This window comes from Archocentrus centrarchus, chromosome 6, assembly GCF_007364275.1.
Source record: "Archocentrus centrarchus isolate MPI-CPG fArcCen1 chromosome 6, fArcCen1, whole genome shotgun sequence".
Lineage (NCBI taxonomy): Eukaryota > Metazoa > Chordata > Actinopteri > Cichliformes > Cichlidae > Archocentrus > Archocentrus centrarchus.
This window is the reverse complement of record NC_044351.1, coordinates 16227232-16248617: the sequence shown is the minus strand read 5'-3', so window position 1 is coordinate 16248617 and position 21386 is coordinate 16227232. Positions and strand designations below refer to the sequence as shown.

The 21386-nt window shown below is 41.1% G+C and overlaps 1 protein-coding gene and 1 long non-coding RNA gene across 8 annotated transcripts in view; one reads left to right on the top strand and one right to left on the bottom strand.

The window, feature by feature from the left end:
- Positions 1-1227: 1227 nt before the first annotated feature.
- LOC115781710 (uncharacterized) lies at positions 1228-16677 on the bottom strand. The gene is made up of 4 exons (XR_004020092.1): positions 16043-16677; positions 3953-4026; positions 2547-2607; positions 1228-2258 (listed from the first exon to the last, which is right to left on the bottom strand). It is a non-coding gene; the product is annotated as an uncharacterized LOC115781710 (long non-coding RNA).
- The window catches only part of plekha5 (pleckstrin homology domain containing, family A member 5), an 88046-nt gene continuing 82767 nt past the window's right edge, over positions 16108-21386 (top strand). For all 7 annotated transcript variants that reach the window (XM_030731529.1, XM_030731528.1, XM_030731525.1 and 4 more), the window contains exons 1-3: positions 16108-16246; positions 16365-16441; positions 19263-19320. In XM_030731529.1, coding sequence (XP_030587389.1) covers positions 16155-16246; positions 16365-16441; positions 19263-19320 — 227 coding nt within the window. In that variant the 5' untranslated portion in view covers positions 16108-16154. The remainder of the gene's footprint in view (positions 16247-16364; positions 16442-19262; positions 19321-21386) is intronic.

The window sequence follows — 21386 nt, the reverse complement described above, 5'->3', positions numbered from 1 at the left end:
GCATGCAGTGACAGGTCTGCCAAATCCAGCTCATGCCACTAAAGACAAATAATAGTTACTGAGAGCCAGTCTGACAGAACAGGAATTATGAGTTCTATAGACACAGACACAGAGGTATTATCAACACAGACACAGAGGCAGGGTATTATCAAAGCCTGTAGAACGTCTCTGGTGTTTTACTGCAGAGTTCAGATGATGCCACAAGGTTCTCTTTTCGCCTGCTCTGAACTCTTTAAAATCTGCTTAGAACGAACTCTTTATTTAAATGGTTTTTGTATTATACATTACTTTGCAATTTGTCAAAAGACTTAAGCCACTTAGACTGAAGTAAATATAATTAGCACAGTATGTATGTCCTATGCAGAAGAGTATGGCTACAATATAATTAAAAAGCAGCTCTATGAAGTGTTAATTTAATTACCCCATTACAAATTATAGCACGATTGTCAAACTTTTGCTGACTGCTATTTTAATTATAGCCGGTTTCAGCCAACGTGCAGTGATCCCCAGCAAATTACATATCCCCTTTCTGTCTCAGTGTGCTTTCCCCATCCATTTTCTGGGACCATAATAGCCATGGGAGATTAATCTGTGTCTTTTAGCCTCTCTGACTGCCAAGAGTGATGTGGGGAAAAGGCATTCACATGACTGGGAAAATTGAACCATTTAGCTTTCTATCATGGTTCATATACCTTCTCCATCCTCCCAGATAATTACAGTACTCTTATTAACCTAAATGGAGTTGGGCATCAAAATATGACCCTCCTCCTCTATTAGACAGCTTTGACTCTACCGCATGGAAGAACTGATAATGTTTGAGGTTAGTCAATTAAGTATTTGAGCATCTGTCTTCGTGTGTTTGTGCGCATGTATGTGTGTGGCCCATTGCCCTGTGGATTCAGGCCATTTCTGGCATAGAAAATACAAGTTATGTTCTGTTCAGCTATGGCTCAGCCAACTATCATCATTCCAAAAAAAAGAAAAAAAAAGAAAAGAAAGAAAGATGGCGTGCTTCCTCATCCACCTACAGAGGCAACAAACTGCCAAAGCCTACATACATATCTCATCTTAATGCAATGGAATAGGAAACCTAGTTTAGCACCCAATGTGCCTCACATTACAGTTTACTCAGGAAATTGTCTCCTTTTGATTTCTTTTAATAAAACATATATTTACTGGATTCATAACTAATTCTTATAATAATGTTGCACAGGAAAACTGCAAATTTAGGACACTTTCATAAGAAAATCACAGTATAAGAGATATAATTCTTACAGAGCATGCAGCCTGTTCTGAGTGTTTATATAAAAAACACTCATGATTTCTTTTCCACATAAGCTTGTATGTCTGGTTATTGAGTGTAAAAGGCTTTCAAGATGTACCTTTGTCATGAAGTTCTGCACAGACTCTAGGGGCTATAAAAAGCATTTTACAGTTGGTTCCATTTTAGTGCAACCACATTGTTCACTTGATGACTTTAAGAAGTGACAGATTGTTGTGGCACAGTGATGTTTGTCCTGGATGCTGCATTTTGGTGACTTCCAGCAGGAGACGGGCAGTGGCACGATGCACCGTACAAAACAGAATTTACATTTAAAAATTCTAACAATTAAACCACGAGTATCCTAAATTTAGAGTCACACTGAACATGGCAACTTTACCTGGTGCTGCACCTAAACATGTTTGGACACTGTAGACAGGAAAATTGTGTTTGAATCTACGTACAGTTGACAACAAGTACAGTTCAGGTTCGCTGTGGCACACAATAAAACAATTGCCCACCCTCAAGGAAAAGTTGCCAACGACCAGTGTTCTCTTCTACTGGTAGCATGAGATGGTACAAGCAGTCCATTCAGGATCCACAGGTAGTCCAACTCAACCAGGATGGCATGTCCTTATGTGCAGCTGCTAAAACATTTGCTGTGTCTCCAAGCCCAATCTCAAGACTGTGGTAGAGATACCAGGAGGTAGGCTATTACACGAGGAGAGGAGGACAGGACAGGACTGCAGAAGGGCATCAACTGAGCTGCAGGACCAATATCTGCTTCTTAATGGGACTTGTGCTCACGACCCAGCACCATGCAAATCGACTGGCATTCCCTAGAGAATACCAGAACTGGCTGGTCTGCCATTGGCATCCTGCTCTCTTCACAGATGAGAGTGGGTTCACACAATTTCTGGGAAAGATGGCTGCCAGCCGCCTGCTGTGTTCTTCTCCCCTTTTTCATCTTTTGCTGGGATTTATCTTGAAGAGGCATCTGTTGAATTATATACAAAGGGGAAAAATAAATTATATATGTATATTATACATGTTACATGTTATTCTTGCACTAGAGTAATGTGTGTGTCCAAACATGTTATGTTAAGTGGTAATTGTGAATTATTACATTTTTGATAATTAAAAATGAGCAATCTGTGTATTTTTTGTGCATTTTCATTGTGTAACAGCTTATTACATGTACATTTATGATCGGTCATGAAGGAATGAGAATGAGCAGAACGCAAATGCAATACTAAGAAACCAGGGGGTTAAACTGAAAACCAACCTTCAGTTGGGATGTATGCAGAAGTCCACAGAGGGAACAATAAACAGCAAAATCTAAACTTCTGCAGAAAACAGAGCACACGAGAGGAGGTCAGCAAATAACCTGTGTGTGTGTGTGTGTGGGGGGGGGGGGGGGGGGGGGGGGGGGGGGGGCATAAACACACAAAGGAATTAGGGGAAGTGTACATAACTAGGGAACAAGGCACGGCTGAAACTATTCAAGATGATGATACAAAGGAAGCAACACTAAATGGAAGGCACAGGAGACAAATGACTACCAAAATAAAACAGGAAGTGAGAAACGATCATTTGAAACAAGGAGACACCGAAACAAGAACTTTTCAGAATGAATAACACTGAAGGACCACATGGAGGGAACCCTGAAGGAAGAACTTTAAGCAACATTAACTACAGTACTTTTCATATGGCTCTAAAAAATACCTCCAAATACCCCTCGACACCAACATTAGGTCCATCTGACACTGCCAGGTTGCACTGGTAACAAGGAAACAACCAACCAACAAACCAGTCCAGTAACCTGTCCAGCAGCATCAAAAATTAGACACTAAGAATTAATCTATTTAAATATTGGACATTAATCAATATTTGCTGTGTCTAACTCTGTAGGTGTCAGACAAATATGAAAGTGGTAGTCATCTTCTCATTTAACACTGGGCAAGAAAGCAAATAGGTGCTCTTACCCAAATTATGTACTCAAGTATTCTCTCAAAAGGCTCCTGGTGGATATAAAATAAATGGCTCTCTATGTCTGTTAAAGTGAGAGCTGGTGGACTCTTTGGACCACTGGGACTGAAACGAGCTCTCCCATTCTGGCTTTCACTGTTACTTACTCAGGAAGCTCTGCTAATTAATCAGTTGCTTGGCAACATCTGTCAGGGACAAGATTTATGGCAAACAGCCTAAACACTTGTTATACTGAGACAGGAATGGGTGGAAGTTGAGTCACTATGCAGCCCATCAGACCCTCTCACAGCATAAATATCTGGCAGCAAAATTTGGCTGGAGAACATTTGAGTCTGAGCTTTACATATTTAGGCCTCTTCCTGTGGATTTGAGCATATGATCTGGTTTTTGTTGTAAATGAACACAATATCCCGAAGGACGTTTCAACTGAAGTCTTATTTGCATTTTTTTTCCACCAGCAACACTTGATGAGATCACTCACTGCCTGCCAGTTGTGGTTAAATGAACAGCATGGAAAACATTTCTGTTAGTACAGCTGAGATAAATTCCGGCTTTGTGGCTTTACAAGTGTTTCCCTCACATCCTCATTAATAGCATCATATTCAAACAAAGCTTAACTACAAAGCCAAGATTTCCAGAGGGTACTCCCAATTATTACCAACCCGCGTCCTGTTTCCTTCCCAAATCCTTGCGTTCTTGTACCTGCAGGGACATGGCAGCCATCCAGGGAATCTTGCTGTGTCACATTTTTCAGACTGTTTCCTTGGTATCTGTCACTTTGAAAAAGCAAAGCAAAACAAAACAAAACAAAGATAGATGTTATGCCCTCTGCATAACACTCATTCCACACAATAGTTTTTCCACCCACTGTTTTGACATCTATATCACCCCCAAAGAGACCATATTCCCATGTTTAACATAGCATGTGTCAGCAAATTGAATGTATCTTATTCCTTTATGTACAGTTGTGGTCAAATGTTTACATACACTCATCATGGGTATGAGAGTCATGGTAATTTTGGACTTTTAATTATTTCTTTGAACTATTCTTTCTTCCAATAGGGTTGAGGTCAGGGCCATTCCATAAGCTTAATGGGACATTTCTAAACAACTGCAGCATCCAGGATCATCAGTTCAAACAACTCTATGTAAGTACAAGTTACGCAGATGTGTCACTACTTTGCTAAGGTCTGGAAGAAGACCCAAACTGTCACCATCAGAGGAGAGGAAATTGATTAGGATATTCAGGAACAACCCAGGAAACACCAAGGCTCAAGCCTACCATAAACTGAAAACTGCTGGAACACCAGTGTCACTGTCCACAGTGAAGCAAGTTTTATATCGCCATGGACTGAGAGGGTGCCGAGCAAGAAAGAAGCTCCTGCTCCAAAATCGACACCTTCAAGCTCGATGGAAATTTGCAGCTGCCCACATGGACAAGCCAAATACCTTCTGGAGAAATGTTTTATAGTCAGATGAGAGAAAGATTGACCTATTTGGCCACAATGACAAGAGGTATGTTTGCAGGAGTAAAGGTGAGGCTTCAAACCTAAGAACATTGTACCAACTGTAAAGCATGGTGGTGGTAGCATCACACTCTGAGGCTGTTTTGCTGCCAGTGATACTGGTCCATTGCACAAAGTGAATGGAATAATGAAGGAGGAGGACTACCTCCAAATTCTTCAGCTTCACCTCAAATCACCAGCTAGTTGGTTGAATCTTGGACACAACTGGGGGTTCCAGCAAGAAATGATCCCAAACACACATCAAAACTGGTTTTGGGATGGATAAAGCAGGCTAAGATAAAGCTGCTGGAATGGCCTTCTCAACCTATTGTAAATTTGTGGACTGTGCTTATAAGCCAGGTCTGTGCCAGGAAACCAACTAATTTAAATGAGCTCTACCACCTCTGCCAAGAAGAGTGGTTAAACAAACAGCCAGAATTGTGCTAGAAGCTTGTTGATGGCTACCAAAAGGATCTGATCAAGATGCAACTTGTTCAGGGATATTTAACCAAATGTTAGTTGTATACGTTTGACTCTGTATGTATACCTTTGACCCTGTGTGGATTAGAGAAAATTCCAAATAAATTCAAGCTCATGCACCCAAATCTTATTCTTTAAAGTCACTAAAGATGTATGCTACACAATCGCTTCACCCTGGAAGTGAAGAAATCATTAAAAGCCCCAAATTACCATGACATTCATACCCATGATGAGCGTATGTAAACTTTTGACCACAACTCTAGCTACATATAAACTCTTTAAATGTGCTGTTTATTTTCACTCTCTTTGCACATCCTTGAAGACACACCTTATGCTTATCCAGTCTGCAGTCTGTTTCAGTGAGCTCCCAGGAACTTGCTCATCACAGCTCACTAAATAAATTATGAATCCATTAATTGCATTTCACAGCAGTCATGATCTGCAAATTAGGAATCAGGGCAATCATTTTGTGTACACTGTCAGTACATAGTACTGTGGTCAGAAATGTAATTATATCCATCGCTTCTGCTCTAAATCTGTGCAAGTTTGTGCTTTTTCTGTCATTTTCCCTAACAATTTCTCTCTTTCCATTATGAAGGTGCATTATTTACTCTGAGATTACCCTCAGAGAAGGCAAAGAATGGCTAAACAAGGCCACACAAAGAACAGAATCACACTGTCTCATTTCAAATAAATAATTTATTTTAACAGCCTCATTGAGTAACAACTGAGCAGTTCAGTTTCTATTTCTCTCACCACCAGAGGCTACCTACAGTTGATATTACATCTCATGAATCATGGAAGAAAAGCCTGTGGATATCTTAAAACAAACATCTAAGTTATATGTCAAAGGCAGACTTATTAAGAGTCAATAAAAATCTGTTTATTTATGTAGCCATTACCCTCATTAAAAAGACTAGATTTGAGGCAGCTAGCATGTCGGGAGGTGATGCAACTGAACTTGCATGGTCAGGAATATTGAGAATATATTATTTCATTATTTTTTATATATTTCTTTTTCTTTACTTTATGCTTTTATCAAATATGAGCAGTGGAGAGAGCATGGAAATGATGTGTGGTAAAGGTCTGACTGCTGGGGAATTAAACCTGAGACCCAGTGTTTAAGTCCGTTTGTGCCCTTTTGCCCTTACCTCTCATGTTTGGTTTTGCCTGACACTGAGTATTTGGAGAACCACAGGGTTGCACTCCAAAAGCCAAAGATTTAACCTTACTGGAAAATCACCTGTCTCTAAGCGTTATAAATGTCACATTGGCTCGTTGTTCATGATGTCAAGGCAGTGTGGGGGTGGTACTACATTTATTTTAAATTACTGATTAATATAATAGAGCTACCAATAAATTATGCTATATTATTATAGATTAAGCTACGTGGCAGTATATAAATCAAGTCAAATAATCTCCGGCTCCAAAATTAAAGTATTTTATAAAATGAATTGATGCATGCAATAAATGAACTGATAATTATTTTTCAATATTATCCTGAGACAAACCTTATTACACTATGGCAGTGGGAGGGGATAGGCTCCAGTCCCCTCCCCTCCCCTCCCTGACCCAAGACCCCAAGTCTTGGTTAACCATTTGAAAATCTTTTTTTTATATATATATAAGCAGTATGCTATATACTGTGTAAAAAAGAGTAACTTTAGATTTCGATATAGAGTGAATACATTGCATAGTTGCATAAAGACAGCAATAGCCAAAACATGTGTGCCCAAATAAATTCAAATGCATATTTCTTTGTCACAGACTTCCTTTGAATTCTGCCATTCATTAAATTCAGCTCTTTATATAGCAAGGATTAGAAACTCAAAGGAATTATGATATGATGCGTATATAAATGTGAGGCAGGAAATAGAAAAGGTGAAAAACTGGTCAACGTTTAACATTCAGAGCACAAAAGCACACTCAGGGATTTTTCTGTGGTACCACTCCATCACACTCCTCTGCTCTGTAAAATCTCCTGTCATTGAGCTCTTTGATCTAAAAGCTATAGAGTATTTGCATGCTCTTGAGCTTGCTTTTTTGTGCAGTTCCTGTTGTTTTATTACCACTTGTAAAAGTGTTTATTGTGCTACCGCCTTTACTGCTATTCTAACTAGCATATAAAATTCATTTTATTCTAGGTGTGAGATTCCAAAAGGGCTTTAAAAATAGAATATTGTCAAAGGTCGCCATTGTGACTTTGCAATCCATCTATCCATATGACTGTCAGTTTAGAGGGGTTGCTTGCTCTTTATTTATTTTAGCTGTCTGCTGAGCACAGCAGTTGCGGTGAATGTGAGCCATTCGGCCGACAAAGCACTTATTAATTGTCTGTCTGTAACAAGAGAGTGAGAGCCGCAGCGGGAGGAGGTTAAGAGCCGGACGGTAAGAAGGATAGGGGAGTAACTGTCCGTGCAAGCTTTGCCACATCCAACCTGTAAAAGTTGATGGTTCACTGGCTGAATAATTGCAAGCCCCCCATTGCATTAATTATACAATTCCAGTGCAATGATCTGTATCTGCATATCTTGCTGTATATCTTACTTCAGATGCTTTTGTGTTTGTTTCCTAAACACTACTGGTGTTCAAGTAATTTTTTTTTCTTCTTTTGTACATGTAAATGTAGTACATCTGTAACACAGCACCCTGCTTACCCAGATAGCATCCCTCATTCCCCTCTCCCTGCAGGAGGTCAGATGTGTGAGATCTCATGAGTTAGCCTGCATTTTAGATAAGTGAGGAATCAATACCCATTGATTAGAGGAGCTGCCACATGAAAATCTTTTTCTTTCCCTGCCTGCTTTGCCTGAATGTTCTGGTATAGGAGACAGATGGCCCTTACCCAGTGTTGCTTAGCACTACGGGACTTGTTTAGTGGCCCAGACACAACCTCTCCACAGCGCTCAGCTGCGTTCTAATGCCTCTCCAACAGACTGACAAATTTAGATTCTCATACAGACGCATTCTGTGGCAATTTGATTTAATCTTAGGATTTTGAAGAATCTCATGAAAAGCTATTTAAGCAATTTAATCATGGGGCATTTGATTAAAAAGCTTTCTTGTATTTGTAATATCTTTTCATTAAGATGAGTATAAGAAGCGTAAACAATCCTTTACGTCTCTGTGAGATGTGCAGTAACTGTTGATGTACCTCAAACTTACTGAACCTTGACAAGGGCGGGAATGTGCTCAGATTTCCTACATCCCAACACGCCCACTCATCAGTTCAAGTAGTCAATTTACTGTCCCTGCTCTTTTACTGCTGCTGACACCGGCCATCTTGCCACATAGCTCAACTATGAACATTTAGCTCAACTATGAACATTCATGTTTCTTTTACAGTGTGAGGTGTAGCTGGGAGCCCTGCAGTCAATCCTCCAAAGAGAACATTAAAGTCACTACACCTGAACAGGTGTAGAGTAGGAGGCTGACTCAGCAGCATGAGCAAGCTGCCGCATAAGGAGAGTAAATGAACCACCAGATATGATGTGCACCAGGAAAATAGGAGTCACTCACAAAGCTTTTAGATGTTCTTAGAATATTCTTAGAACAATCTCATTCTAAAAAACACTGAGCTGATTGAATAAAACTGTAGCCGCAAACAACAATAAATATATATTCTTGAGGCTGACATCCAGACTAAATTAAAACATTGTGTAGGAGTTTCACTAGTCCCTTTTAATGCCGAATAACTGAAAATCCCTGATTTTCTTTGGTTGTGAGCATGTTGTAAACCTTATAAGGTCTCCACAGAGAGCCTATTTGTGGGAGAGCATTAAATTCTTCTGCAGCCTGTCAACATAATGTGATGTCTACTATAAAGCTGTGACTTCTGACTGCATACCTCATCAATCATTGACAGATCCATCTGAGAACGTTACTACCAAGTGTGGCATCATTATATAAACAAATAAATACAGCAAAGCATCTCACACTCAGATCTCTCCCTGTTTCAGTGAAGGCAGCGGGGTTGTGAAAAATCAAGCACCTCTGTGACAGTTACGGTTTCCGCTAAAGTATTTTAAGTCAGTAATTTTCTTTTTTAAACTGCATGGGGAAGAGCACGCTTAAGCTCACAGAGACAGTCACAAGGAGCTCTGCGGGTAAAAGGAGTGACTAATTTTCTGTTGAAATGCAAGATTTCACAACAGCTTCCTGTATTTACTGTAACTTGTGGGACCAAAGAGCAAAACCAGTGAAGAAATTCCCCGAAAAGGAAAAGGGATGCATCTAAACAACTGTTCATGGAAAACAAACAGGGAACCAGCTGAAGCAGTGACAGCACTTTCATCATAAGAAGGCTCATGTGGATATTGCAGTTTTTCCATGACCTTGAATTTTAAAAAACTTCAGGCCATAAATAGCCCCAGAGCAGAGCAGATGTTCATACATAAATATGTGTACTGTGATGTCAAAGCCCAGATCACACTTTGCTGTTCTTTTAAGGAATATCTAATTGATATTTTTTATTTATTTATTTATTTTTTACTTAAGTACTTTGGCGGTTTCTCTTTCATTTCAACTGGAAAGCAGGATCGCATGTGTTTTTGCACAAAAGAAAAGCCGGTAGTCTTTGAAGCATAAGTCTCATTTTGCTAATTCAGCAATAAAACCTACTTTTGTGCTTCTTTTTTTTGGGGGGGGGGGGGGGGGGGGGGGGGGGGGGGGGGGGGGGTGCACACCTTTTCCTCTCAGTAAGACGATCCGTACTTGCGTGCAAACCTAATTATGCGTTTCCTTTCATTAGGAAATACGGATTTATACAGATCCTCTCGTTGGATTAGACAGCATAGTGACAAAACAGTTTATGTGATTGCCTCAAAGTCCAACAGTGTGAAGGAGTTCTGGCCATCCGCTTTAAAAAGTTATTCCGAGCCTTGAGCCTTTCTCACTGTCGCTCACATGACCCTTGCTGCCCCGGAAAGATGCTCATGACCTGTTTGTCACACTGCTCTGCTTTCCCATCAAACACAGGATATGTGTGCCAACAGGGGAGGACTGCATGCTGAGATTTCCTGAATATTGCAAAGCCCAACAGATGTTGTGGTTGCAATGTTATACAGTACATGTCGTCAGCTTCTACGCTAAAAAAAAACTCTCAGTCGGTTTCACATCTACACCTAAATTAACAGAGTACATCAACTTATTTAACATGCATGCATCCCACCACACCAAGATAATCATGCCTTTGAAAGAGCACTTTCACATTATACCAGTGCTTGGCCTGAAGTAGTTCTCCATGAACTGATCTATACGCTGCTACTGAAGCATAAATACACTGCAGGGCGAAGGCACAGGCTTGCACTCATGAAGATGAAACCGGGAGGTGCTGCATATCAGAATCTGTGATATCAGCACATGCGATGAGCTTTAACAAGCACTGTGTGTTGGGGAATCACACCCATGCCAGGTTATTTATGCATTACAGCAAAGTGGGGCTTGAATCCCTGATCAATGTTAAGTAGCCCTTCATCTTAATTAATAATCTGCTCCATTACTTAAATTACACAGCTGGGTCTTTTGAGTAATGGCACCATCTGCAATCAATATAGAACCCACTCCTCTTACGAGTTTTTACAGTAACCTTTTGTAGCACTTACTAAATGCAGATAGCAATTAATAAAGCAGTTTATGAAGCAGAGCGTGCCTGCGGGAGGGAGGCTAATTTCATTATCTAAACACAGAAGTCCTTGTCTAAACCAATAATGAGTAAGAACGACATGTAGGTAAGAGTATGACGATTATGTTGGATTAGATATTAACAGACGTGAGTTCTGGGCCATCTCTCACAGATGAATGAAGCACGCCTGGTTCCACTGTTAATCTTGCTGCTTGGGGTTCCTAGTGCAGGGTTCTGGAAGGCAAAATACTTGATCTTTTCAGTACTATTACATCAAATACAGGCCCAGGTCTGTTTCGCTTTAAATAGCAAAATAAAAACAGTACGAAAAAAAAAAATCACTGACCCCCCCCCCCCCCCCCCCCCCCCCCCCCCCATACACACACACACACACACAGTCATTTGGTTGCAACTGACTCAGGCCACTTGCAGCATCCTCTAATTACAAAATAGCTTATCCACTCATTCATTCTTAATGACACATATCACTAGTGGAAATCTCATAAAAGTTGGGAAGAAAAAAAAAAACATTTGGACTGCACCCAAAAATGCAATGGATCCAGTGAGGTCATCACTCTGGTGAACAGAGAGCCATTTGTGGGTTGGGTTTTTGTCAGGCTGTGACTAAGAGTGATTCAGGGAGGTGTGTTTAACGATTCAGAGTGGAGTTGTGAGAACTAAAACCGCCCAGCAGAGTCCTTTTTCCACAACCTCTCAAAGCTTAGAGACTCCTTCCAATCATCCATATTGGCACTTTTGCATATGTGCGGCTACAGCTGTATTAAGTGCTATAACATTTTTTTCAAAGTTGCCAGTTAACCTGGTCTGCTGATTTGACCGACCCTGATAGCTTTCTGGTTTGTGTGCTACGCCTGCCAATTTGAAAAAGTACTGAGCTGAAAGTGGAGAAGCATGGATGACATGGTATTTACATTACAGAATCATCTGGGACTCATTTCCATCAGTGATTTGGTGAAAGAGTGCAGTACAGTAGGAAGTTATTGTGGCATATGTTGATTTTACACTCTACTTGTGGGTCTTATTACTACGTTACCCCCCTTGAAGCTCCCGTAGGCATTGTTTAATTTAGTCAAAGAATAACTAATTATCTCTCACTAAAAAAAAAAAAGTGACCATGTTGAAGTGCTGTGCTCGGGCTCAAAGGCGGCTCTATCGGCACAGCCTTGTGATTCCAGCAAATGAGAGGTCTGCACAGATGCCGAGTGGCTCCAGTCTAAAGAGGAGGGTCCTCTTACCTAGCACAGACAGGCACGAGGCTTCTGCTGAGCTGGCACCAGAACAAAGCCCTCAAACAGCTGCTTGATAATGTGCAACCATTAATTACATTCTGATGCCTCGAGCCTGGCCTGTGCCACTGAGCAGAGAACCCTCGCCTCGCTGAGCATGGAGCAATTATGCAAGAATATGTTGTGCAATGTTAACCAGACACAAAACTGCGTGTCTTGATAATGATTCCTTATTGCACTTTTGCATTACAGAGCCCGGGTCTTCTTTAAATTAATTCATATTTTGTAAGTTGAACTGAGTTTTTGGGTACCTGGTTGCATTATGTTATTCAGCGAAATCCCCTTTAATCTTACAAATAGGCATATAAAGAAGGGTTGCATTTACAGGAAGATGTTTCAGCAAAGTTTCTGCTGAGTCAGTTATGCGCTTGACCAGAAGCTCCCAGAGATGTCACTGCCTGACAAATGACTTAATGGCTGCAGATCTGTTTTGCTTGTTCCCCATTCATTTTCATTTTCTATAATTCAGTAGATGCTGCTAAGAAACGTTCACACAAAGCACATATGCACGCCCTGTACAAATGCTACCTTTTCAAGTTTCAACTCTCATCTGACTCCCACTTTGGTTAATGGTATTAGGTTCTTTCAGTGAGGACCATAAGTTATAGCTCAGCGGAGCATTGTTCACCCAGGCAACTGTGGGTGGTAGTTGAGAAATGTCTGCCCCTGCCAAAAGAAGAATTACATGACCCGCAGTGCTGGACTTTGGGTTATATCAATACTGTCAGTACTGGAACTAGAACACCGAGGCTACTGTCAAGTTCTTAATCAACCCTGTAACTTGGGATTACATGAAAAAATAAAATAGCTGACGGTAAACCTCACTGAAACGAGTGCTGTGTGATATACAGGAAATAGTGCTTTCATTTTCTGTAAGTTATGAATGGAAGCACATAGGCCTATAGGCTCACTAAACAGATCAAAAGATGACTGCTGGAAAACTGAGAAGTGAAAAGCTCCACTTTCAGGCACTCCTTCACTTTCAGATCCCACGGGTACGCTAGCACATTTAAGCAGGTGTCAGGCTCTAATCTTATCATTTTCACTCTGATGGATCTTATACAGAGATATGCTGAAAAGGATTAGGGATTGAAAAGGGCAGGTAAGACTCGTATTTTCTAGCAAGTCCTTCACTTAAATCTGTTCCTTCTGTTTGAAATGACTAATTAAAGAGTTTTTGAAACGGGATTGTTTCCAGTTAAAGCGCCGGCTTTCAGCTGCTTACTTTCATTTCCCTTGTAATTTGGTTGGGTTAGAATACAAAAATACAGAGTCAAAGTTAGGGAAAGAAAATTGTTGATTATCTGCATTACTCACAGACCCCCTAGAAGATGGTTAACGTTACAATGTAAGTATAGGTCATAATAATCGCTTGCCAAAATGACATATAGTATCTGGTTGTTTTCTGGCGAAGACCGTCTCTTCTATTTCCTGAAAGAATATTTTGACTGTATGCAGAGGCTGGGGAATGATTTGTGTTCGGTTGTGCATTTTAAGACACAGCTTATGTACTCCTGCTCAGATCAATGTGAAGTTGATGAGAAGGGCAAATAAAGCTCAGCTTATTTTAATATTGTTATTTTCTGTCTTCTTTCGGATCGCTGTCCTACTACTTGGGGAGAAACAAGCAGCTCTTTTGTATGTCACATTACCAGAAAACTGTGTTACTCTGCCTCAGGTAAATAGAACACAAAGAGCTCAGTGTTTGATTTCTGACCAGGAATCAGTGCCTCTCTGCTTCCTTGTCCTTTTAGGGTTTCTCTCCAAGTGGTTGACCTGGCAGTTGGTAGATCTGTCCACTTCCCGTTACCACCACCACATGCTTGCTTAAAAACAGTGGCCTCCCATGTGTCCAGAAGACAATGCAACAACAGGCCTGGCAAAGTGGTGTTGGATGACATGTTTTTGTATTTTGTGAAAGGCTGATGCTGCAGTTTCATGGCACAATGACAAAAGGCGGAGGCCAAGAACGTAATGGTAGAGTTGAAATTGTGGGTGCTGCAGCAGACTGTGAATACTTCTGTATGTACACCAGTCTGCGCCCCCTGAGCAAGTCTAGATTACTTATGAAGCAGGAAACTTCCATAGGATGCTGGAAGTTCCCCAGAAAACTCCAAACTCTCTGTGTATCATCTGGCTTGAGCTAATTTAATTAGTCATTTGTTTTGGAATATGTACCACAAAAGTCTAACACTGTCTAACATAATAAGAACCGCAAAGTGGCTCTTTCTATTAGCCTGTGTGACTCTGGGGCACTGTTTGAAAATGGTTAAAGAGGAGAGAGGATTTTAGCTTTGATTAAAAATGTCTAATGTGAAAAAAAGGCTTTTGGAGGTCCAGCAGATCAATTTTGTCCTGGGGCCCTAGTGGCAGGTTAATCCATCCCTGCCCCCCATGCTTAATGTGCCTTTGTACACAGGAAAAGCTAGCTACAGCCACAGCCGTGGGCACAGGTTTTGTTTGAGCACAGGGGTGGGGGGTTGTGAGGGTGGGGGGTAGATTAAGCAGAAGGTCTTAGGGTCCTCCCCAAGGAAATGCTGAATGTCAGACACTTAATTTCCTTCTGGTGAATTTTGGACCTTTTCTGCATCAGTTTGTGATAGAAATGCCTTTATTTATATGGAGGAAAAAAAAACAAAAATCAGTCACCATGTGACAGTTTAACATGCACTGGTGGTTATGTTTTTATCGGTATGATAAATATGTGAGATGGGTCCCTTCATTCCCACCTAAATCTGTACTATGACATTGCAACCTGATCTCACAAACTGGGCAGGGTGTAAATACAGTCTATGCTTGATTTTTTATTGTACTGCGATCACTTTGCAAAATCTGTACTGTAACTGTGATAATTGTAAGAATGTTTCTGATGAACACCAACAATTTTAAATGAAGAAAAAAGTCAATTGCACAAAATTGAATAATGTACTTAATATTTACAATCATAATGTTTTTGCAGGGGTAGAAACAAGTTATATTTCCAACAATAATGAAGAGTCCCAAAGGTAGTTCATACAGACATAAAAAACAAACAAACTAAAGAATGTTAACAATATAAAGATACAAAATAAAAATATACACAGGACACTTCATTAGGTACACCTTGCTAGTACCGGGTTGGTTGCATGGTCATAAAGAAATGGGCATGGTCAGCAGCCATATTCAGGTAGGCTGTGGCGGTTAAACAATGCTCAGTTAGTAATAAAGGGCCAAAGGTGTGCCAAGGATATCCCTTACACCATTACACCAACAAATAGTTACAGCCCAGGTATGCAGCTCGAAGCAGGCCAGTCTCCTCTGGCAACAACAAGGCATTGTTGTGCAGAGCATGTTTTCTCTTTTTCGGACCATTTTCTGTAAACCCCAGAGATGGTTGTGCGGGATTTTCCCGCACAACCACAGTAGTGGATCTGCAGTTTCTGAAATCCCCAGACCAGCCTGTCTGGCACCAACAACCTTCCCTATTCGGATGCTGCTCAGTTTGGACGCCAGCAGGTCGGCTTGTCCATGCCCACATGCCGAAATGTACTGAATTGCCGCCATGTGATTGGCTGATTGGATATCTGCGTTAATATCCAATCAACCATGAGCAGCTGAACCGGTGTACCTAATGAAGTGGCCGCCGAGTGTTTATTCCCAGCAGGATTGAAAAGTCGAAGAGAAGCATGTGTTTTCTGTAACGTGGGGAAATATTTCTTGTTAATGACTTTTTGACTGGGGCTATGTCCGCAGCAGTGCAAAAGAAGACAAATCAGATAATACTGAACAACTTATCTACAAGTAAAATAAGCCGTTTAACATGTCAGCCATAAAATAAAATAAGGTTTAAAAAAATCTGTCCAGCTATTATTCTCCCATACACATGAATGGACTTTACCTGCCCGCTCTGCACCCTGCCCGCCTCTCAGCCACCCGCCGTTGCCAAGGTTTCCGTGTACGCGCTGCCTGGGAGAGCGGAGCCGCGCGATTGTCATACAGTACTGCCAGACATGGCGGCGGAGCTACAACCCGAGTGGATTTCTTGCCTCCCGTCTTCCTGGAGTTATGGTGTTACTCGGGATGGACGCGTCTTCTTCGCTAAGTAAATATCCCTTCCAAAGGAAAACGCTTCAAGTCATTCTGCTCGTTTCTAATTCGAACAAAAGTCACCGCTGGATTAATGAATGCTTTTCTCTCTCTACCTCTGTCTCTCTCAACAGCGAAGAAGGCAAGAGTACAACCTGGCTGCATCCAGTGAGTGGTGAGGCAGTTATAACCGGGCACAGGAAAACTCCAGGTACGGCTGTCACTGCCAAGTTTGTTTTTTCCTGTTGTCTTAAACGCCTTTCGTTTTCGCCGGCCGTGTGTTGTTGTGTTATCCAAAAGCGGGGATACTTCCCACGCTGTGTGAGAGAGAGAGAGGCTGTGACATCCACGCCGTTTTTCTTAACGCATGAGTGGGGTTTTGTCGCTCGTGCTGTGAAAAGTGAGCCCTCTCGTGCCCACCTCTGCCCAGCTAAGTGCCGCTTCCTCTGGAGCTTCCCCTTCAGGTTGGTCAGTCAGTTGGAGTTGAAGAGTGGACATTAGCCAGTATTACTCGAGAAGTAGTGAAACGGCGACCTTTAGCCCACTAACAAGCAGAGCACGAAAATGAATGTGGGAAGCTGTTTATTTTGCTTTGTATAACCTACGTAACGCCTTCTGCTGGCTGCACAGGGGGTCAGATTAGTGCACTTAAATGTTTTGTCACTTAACAGTGAGCTCCTGTTTGACAGGTAGACACCAAAACTGCAGCAGACCCGGGCTATAGATGTTGTGAATTCCATCTTTAAATGTTTTACAATGAGCATTTTCTTCAATAATCCCGCAAAAAGCAGAAGTAATCTTAAAGACACTGTTTTACATGGTAAAATGAGCTCCTTGAAGTGCATTATGCTGAGGAGATTATGATGCAACGGTATACAGCAGCAGCCTCTTCTATAACTTCAAACATCCCCCACTCATGTTAGAGTGGCTGCTTCTTCTGAATATGGCTGCAACCAATGATTTTTCTTGAATAAAAGATGAATTCATACTTTTATTTCATGATTCTATTCTATTAGTATCAAAAACTGGAAAATGTCCACGACAATTTCACAGGGAACTTAGCGCTATTCTTTTCATTGGTGATGACGTGCTTTTATTTGAGGTATTTTGTGGTTTTTGGGCAAAGCCACGTAATGTATTTCTATCTCAGTCAGTTTATTGACTAACTGATTTATCAAGAAAAATAAGTTACAAATTGTGAATGAGCAGAATAATTAGTTGCAACCTTAAAAGTGATGCATAAAGCTGGCAGAGGCATCATATTTTTTTTGTATCACTGGACAAACAAACAAACAAAAAAAATCCATAAAAACCTTTCATCATACTGTAATTCATGTGGTTAGAGAGGGGAGTAAACTTCTCCTGGGCTCTCTTTTGTGGCATTAGAAACTCAAGCTTGTGATGGGATCCTCTGGCAAAAAGTAAGCAGTTAAATGTAGTAAATGAAATAAAAAAAAAAAAACTGGTGTGATGGGTTTGAATCCCATGTGAAGCTCAGCTTTGACTGAGTTTTAGCCTCTGTGAAGCATGTTTGTGTTTGTCTGATGGGAGTGTGTTAGAGCATAAAGGGGAGAGTTGTGAGCTTTTATAGTCTATATACATAACAGTTTTATTTATTTATTCTTTTGCCCTCTATAGATTTCTGCCAAAACATATTTTTACAATGTTTTCAAAACTTCTCACATTTGATAAACTGGAACTTTCTAGACTTTTGCATGAAAATGATGTTGCATATCTGCTGCTGTGTACATAGACAGAAATTCCCATTTAACGATTCCATTTGTGTTCAGCAGGCTTTCTGTTTTACAGGAATAAAACCAGAATATAACCAGCTGGCAGCGGGTTGAGTCGAGTCCCCTCGAGTTGTGCATATTGACAAAAAAAAAAAAAACTCATTCAGACTGATGGCAGCATGTTGGCAGTCTGACTGCATTCATAAATTAGACAGCAATTATTTGCAAGCCTTCGACAATCTCTCTGAGAGTGACTGCAGTCAGTCCAAGTCAGACTGCAGCTGTTTGCAGAAAAGTTGCCTCCTATCAGGCAACCTGTGCAATCACCTTGCGATCAAAAGTGGTCGTGAGTGTGCAACACCCTCCAGCTCTGGGCAGCCATGTGGTCACCAGAAGTTGCCATTAGCTTGCTCTAAATTAGGAGGTAGCTTTGTCAAGCTAAGTGGATGGAGTTTTGGTCAAGCCTTATTTTTTTTTGCATTTTTGGCTACAGCGGCTTTTTGCTAGCAGTGGAGAGAGACAGGAAATGGGGGAAAGATACAGGGGAAGACACGCGGGCAAACAGGCGACAGGCCGGGACGCGAACCCGCGCCGCCCGCGGCTTATGTATGTGGTCGCCGGCTTCACCACTAAGCCACCCAGGCGCCCTGGTCGAGCCTATTTAATGTACGTTTGCTCGGCTAACTTTCTCCCAGGATGCCGGCGCGTGAGATTAACCCTCTTATTTGTAGTATTCCCAGAGTATTTAATAAAATATTGACATTTGGTGTCCCTATATTGATACAGTATTGCCACACAAACTATTGCGATACTATGCTGGATCGTTTTTTTTTTGTTTTTTCCCCACCCCTAGTAGTTGCCTAATTTTGGGTTGGTAAGTCTCATGTTCAGCCAAAACAGCTCTGACCTGTTGGGACATACACTCAGGACCTCTGGAGCATCCTGTTTTGTCAGCCACCAGGATGCTGGCTGCAGATTGTTTGGGTCGTGTGGGGTGCTGAGTGGGGCTTCCGTGGACTAGACTTGTTCTGGTGCATCATGTAGATGCTCAGTCCTGTATTTGCAGTCTGGCAGCACAAGACATCTTATCAGAGTTTGTCTTTTTCATGGTGGTGTGTGCTCGGTCTGCGTCCTTATGAATGTCAGGACCCAAGATGTCCCAGCAGAGCATTGCATTGAATTGCAATGACATGATCAATGTTATTCACTTCACCTTTCAGTGGTTTTTAATGTTGTGGCTGATTGCTGCATGATTGTTCCACTAGTTTTCATATTTGTCCATCTTTCCTTCTTTCACAGACCTGCCCACTGGATGGGAGGAGGGATATACATTTGAGGGAGCACGGTGCTTTATCAAGTGAGTTTCCTGCCCTTTCTCTGCATGACACACTCCCATCACAGCCTGCATACAAACATGTCATCTAAATTCATAACACTTCCCTGTTGCACGCACCACCATGGTAGGTACCTCGATTATAAGCATAAATTAATTTAACTTAAGTCATCTCAAAGGAATGAAACGCTCTTTCAGTAGTCTGCTGCTCTTGAAAACATGCTGTGTGGTAGATTTGTCAATATGAAAAGGTTATAAATTTGGAACCTTTACTCCCTTTTTGTGTTGCCTATCAGAAAAGTTAATGATTACACAGGAACATTGTGCAAATAGCAGACAGACACAGGCACAGTGGGGTTGCTTTCCTCTTGCAAGCTGTTTTTATTTATTCAGACTTACCCCTCTCAAAGCTGAGCCTGTTTGAAGAGTTGAGTCAAAGTATAATACGTTCTCTTCCTCTGACAGTTATCCTTGCTGTTTGGGTTTATATGATTCCTCACATTTCAGAATGACACTTGTCCTGAAATAGATGCTGGAAAATATTTCTGAATTGCTACATGCTGGTCCGCTGCGTTAAAGGAATTGTAAATGACTTCTTATTTAAAGTTTCCTTTCATTGATTTTATTCCTATATCATATCCCAGGCATGCTAATTTCTTGTGGCTGTGTGGGCAGGGGGAGAATGTGATATATCCTCCGTGTCCACTAAAACACTTTGTTCAGTTCGTGACCCTCTCTGTTTGAAGCTCAGGTTCTGCATGAATTACATGAGCAGTCGGCCATAGTCTTTGAAATACAGTATATTTCACATTTTGTTCTCCTCGCCTTAGCCTGATGCACGCGGCTAATCAAAAGAGATCACAAGTGCTGTCATTCATTTGGGTCTGATTCATCATCTGTCCTCCAAATCCAAGGGTATAAGTGGAAATATGTTATTTTTCACATTCTATTGAAATTCCATTGCACAGCACCTATAGATGTGTTGCAGATGAGCATCTCTGTCAAAGTATGAGGAGGCTTCTGAATGACTGAAGATATAGAATACACACCCTATGAAATTAGGATATTATACCCTCTTATTCTCATTGAATCCTCTCTCCTTTGACTTCCTCATGAATTTGAGGAGCTTCATGTGGCAGGCTGCCAGGCAGTCGGACTGAAAGGCAGTAATTTTATATTCCAGTATTTTATCTCAGTTTCTCAGTGCAAAACAGACTTGAGGAAGATATTCATTAGTTGATCACTGTGATTTTGGCACAGTCCAATGACATGGTAATTTTGCCTGTAAAACAACTTGCAAACTAATCATCTTGCACCCCCATAAAGCAGGCCATCTGCGTTTTTGCAAGAAAAAAAAAATCCCATTTGGTTTAAGCCATAGGTTTAATTTTAGCCAAAAGTGTGAGGAAAAAGTATTTTGAATGTTAACTTTAACTTCTAGCTCAGATACTGGCGTACAAGCACTTTTAACAGGGTCAGAGTAAACAAAAATATGCGGTTGGCTGATTCAACTGAGCTTGTCCTAAACTGAAGCGAAGCAAGTAAAATACACAGAGAAACAGCTTCAGCATACTGATTCTCCCTGTGTTGACCTTCAAGAGCAATTCCCCCCTTTTGAAAACACTAAAACAATAATCAAAATCCAGTAACAGAGAGCAATGTGACCTTCCTTTCAGCACATTTGTGCAGCATATAATTGTAGCAGACTTATTAGGCTTTTACTTATTTTCTTGTCAGATATATTTTTGTTACAGCGCTCATATTAAACATGGTCATAGTTTCAAATAATAAGGTCAATGCATGCACAAGTAATGGAGTGGTAAATGGACTGGTTCTTATATAGTGCTTTTCTACTCTACTTAAGCACTTTATACAACATGTCTCATTCGTCCGTTCACACAAGCGCTTTTTTCTGTGCCTAAGTGCTTTCTATCTGACGCTCACACGCATTCACACTCCGATGAACCCATTTGAAAGCAACTTGGGGTTCAGTATCTTGCCCAGTGATACTTTGGCGCCAACCTTCCGATTAGTAGGTCACCTCAATCCCTGTGAGCCAAAAGCTCAGGTTTCAGGCTGCTCTCCAACAC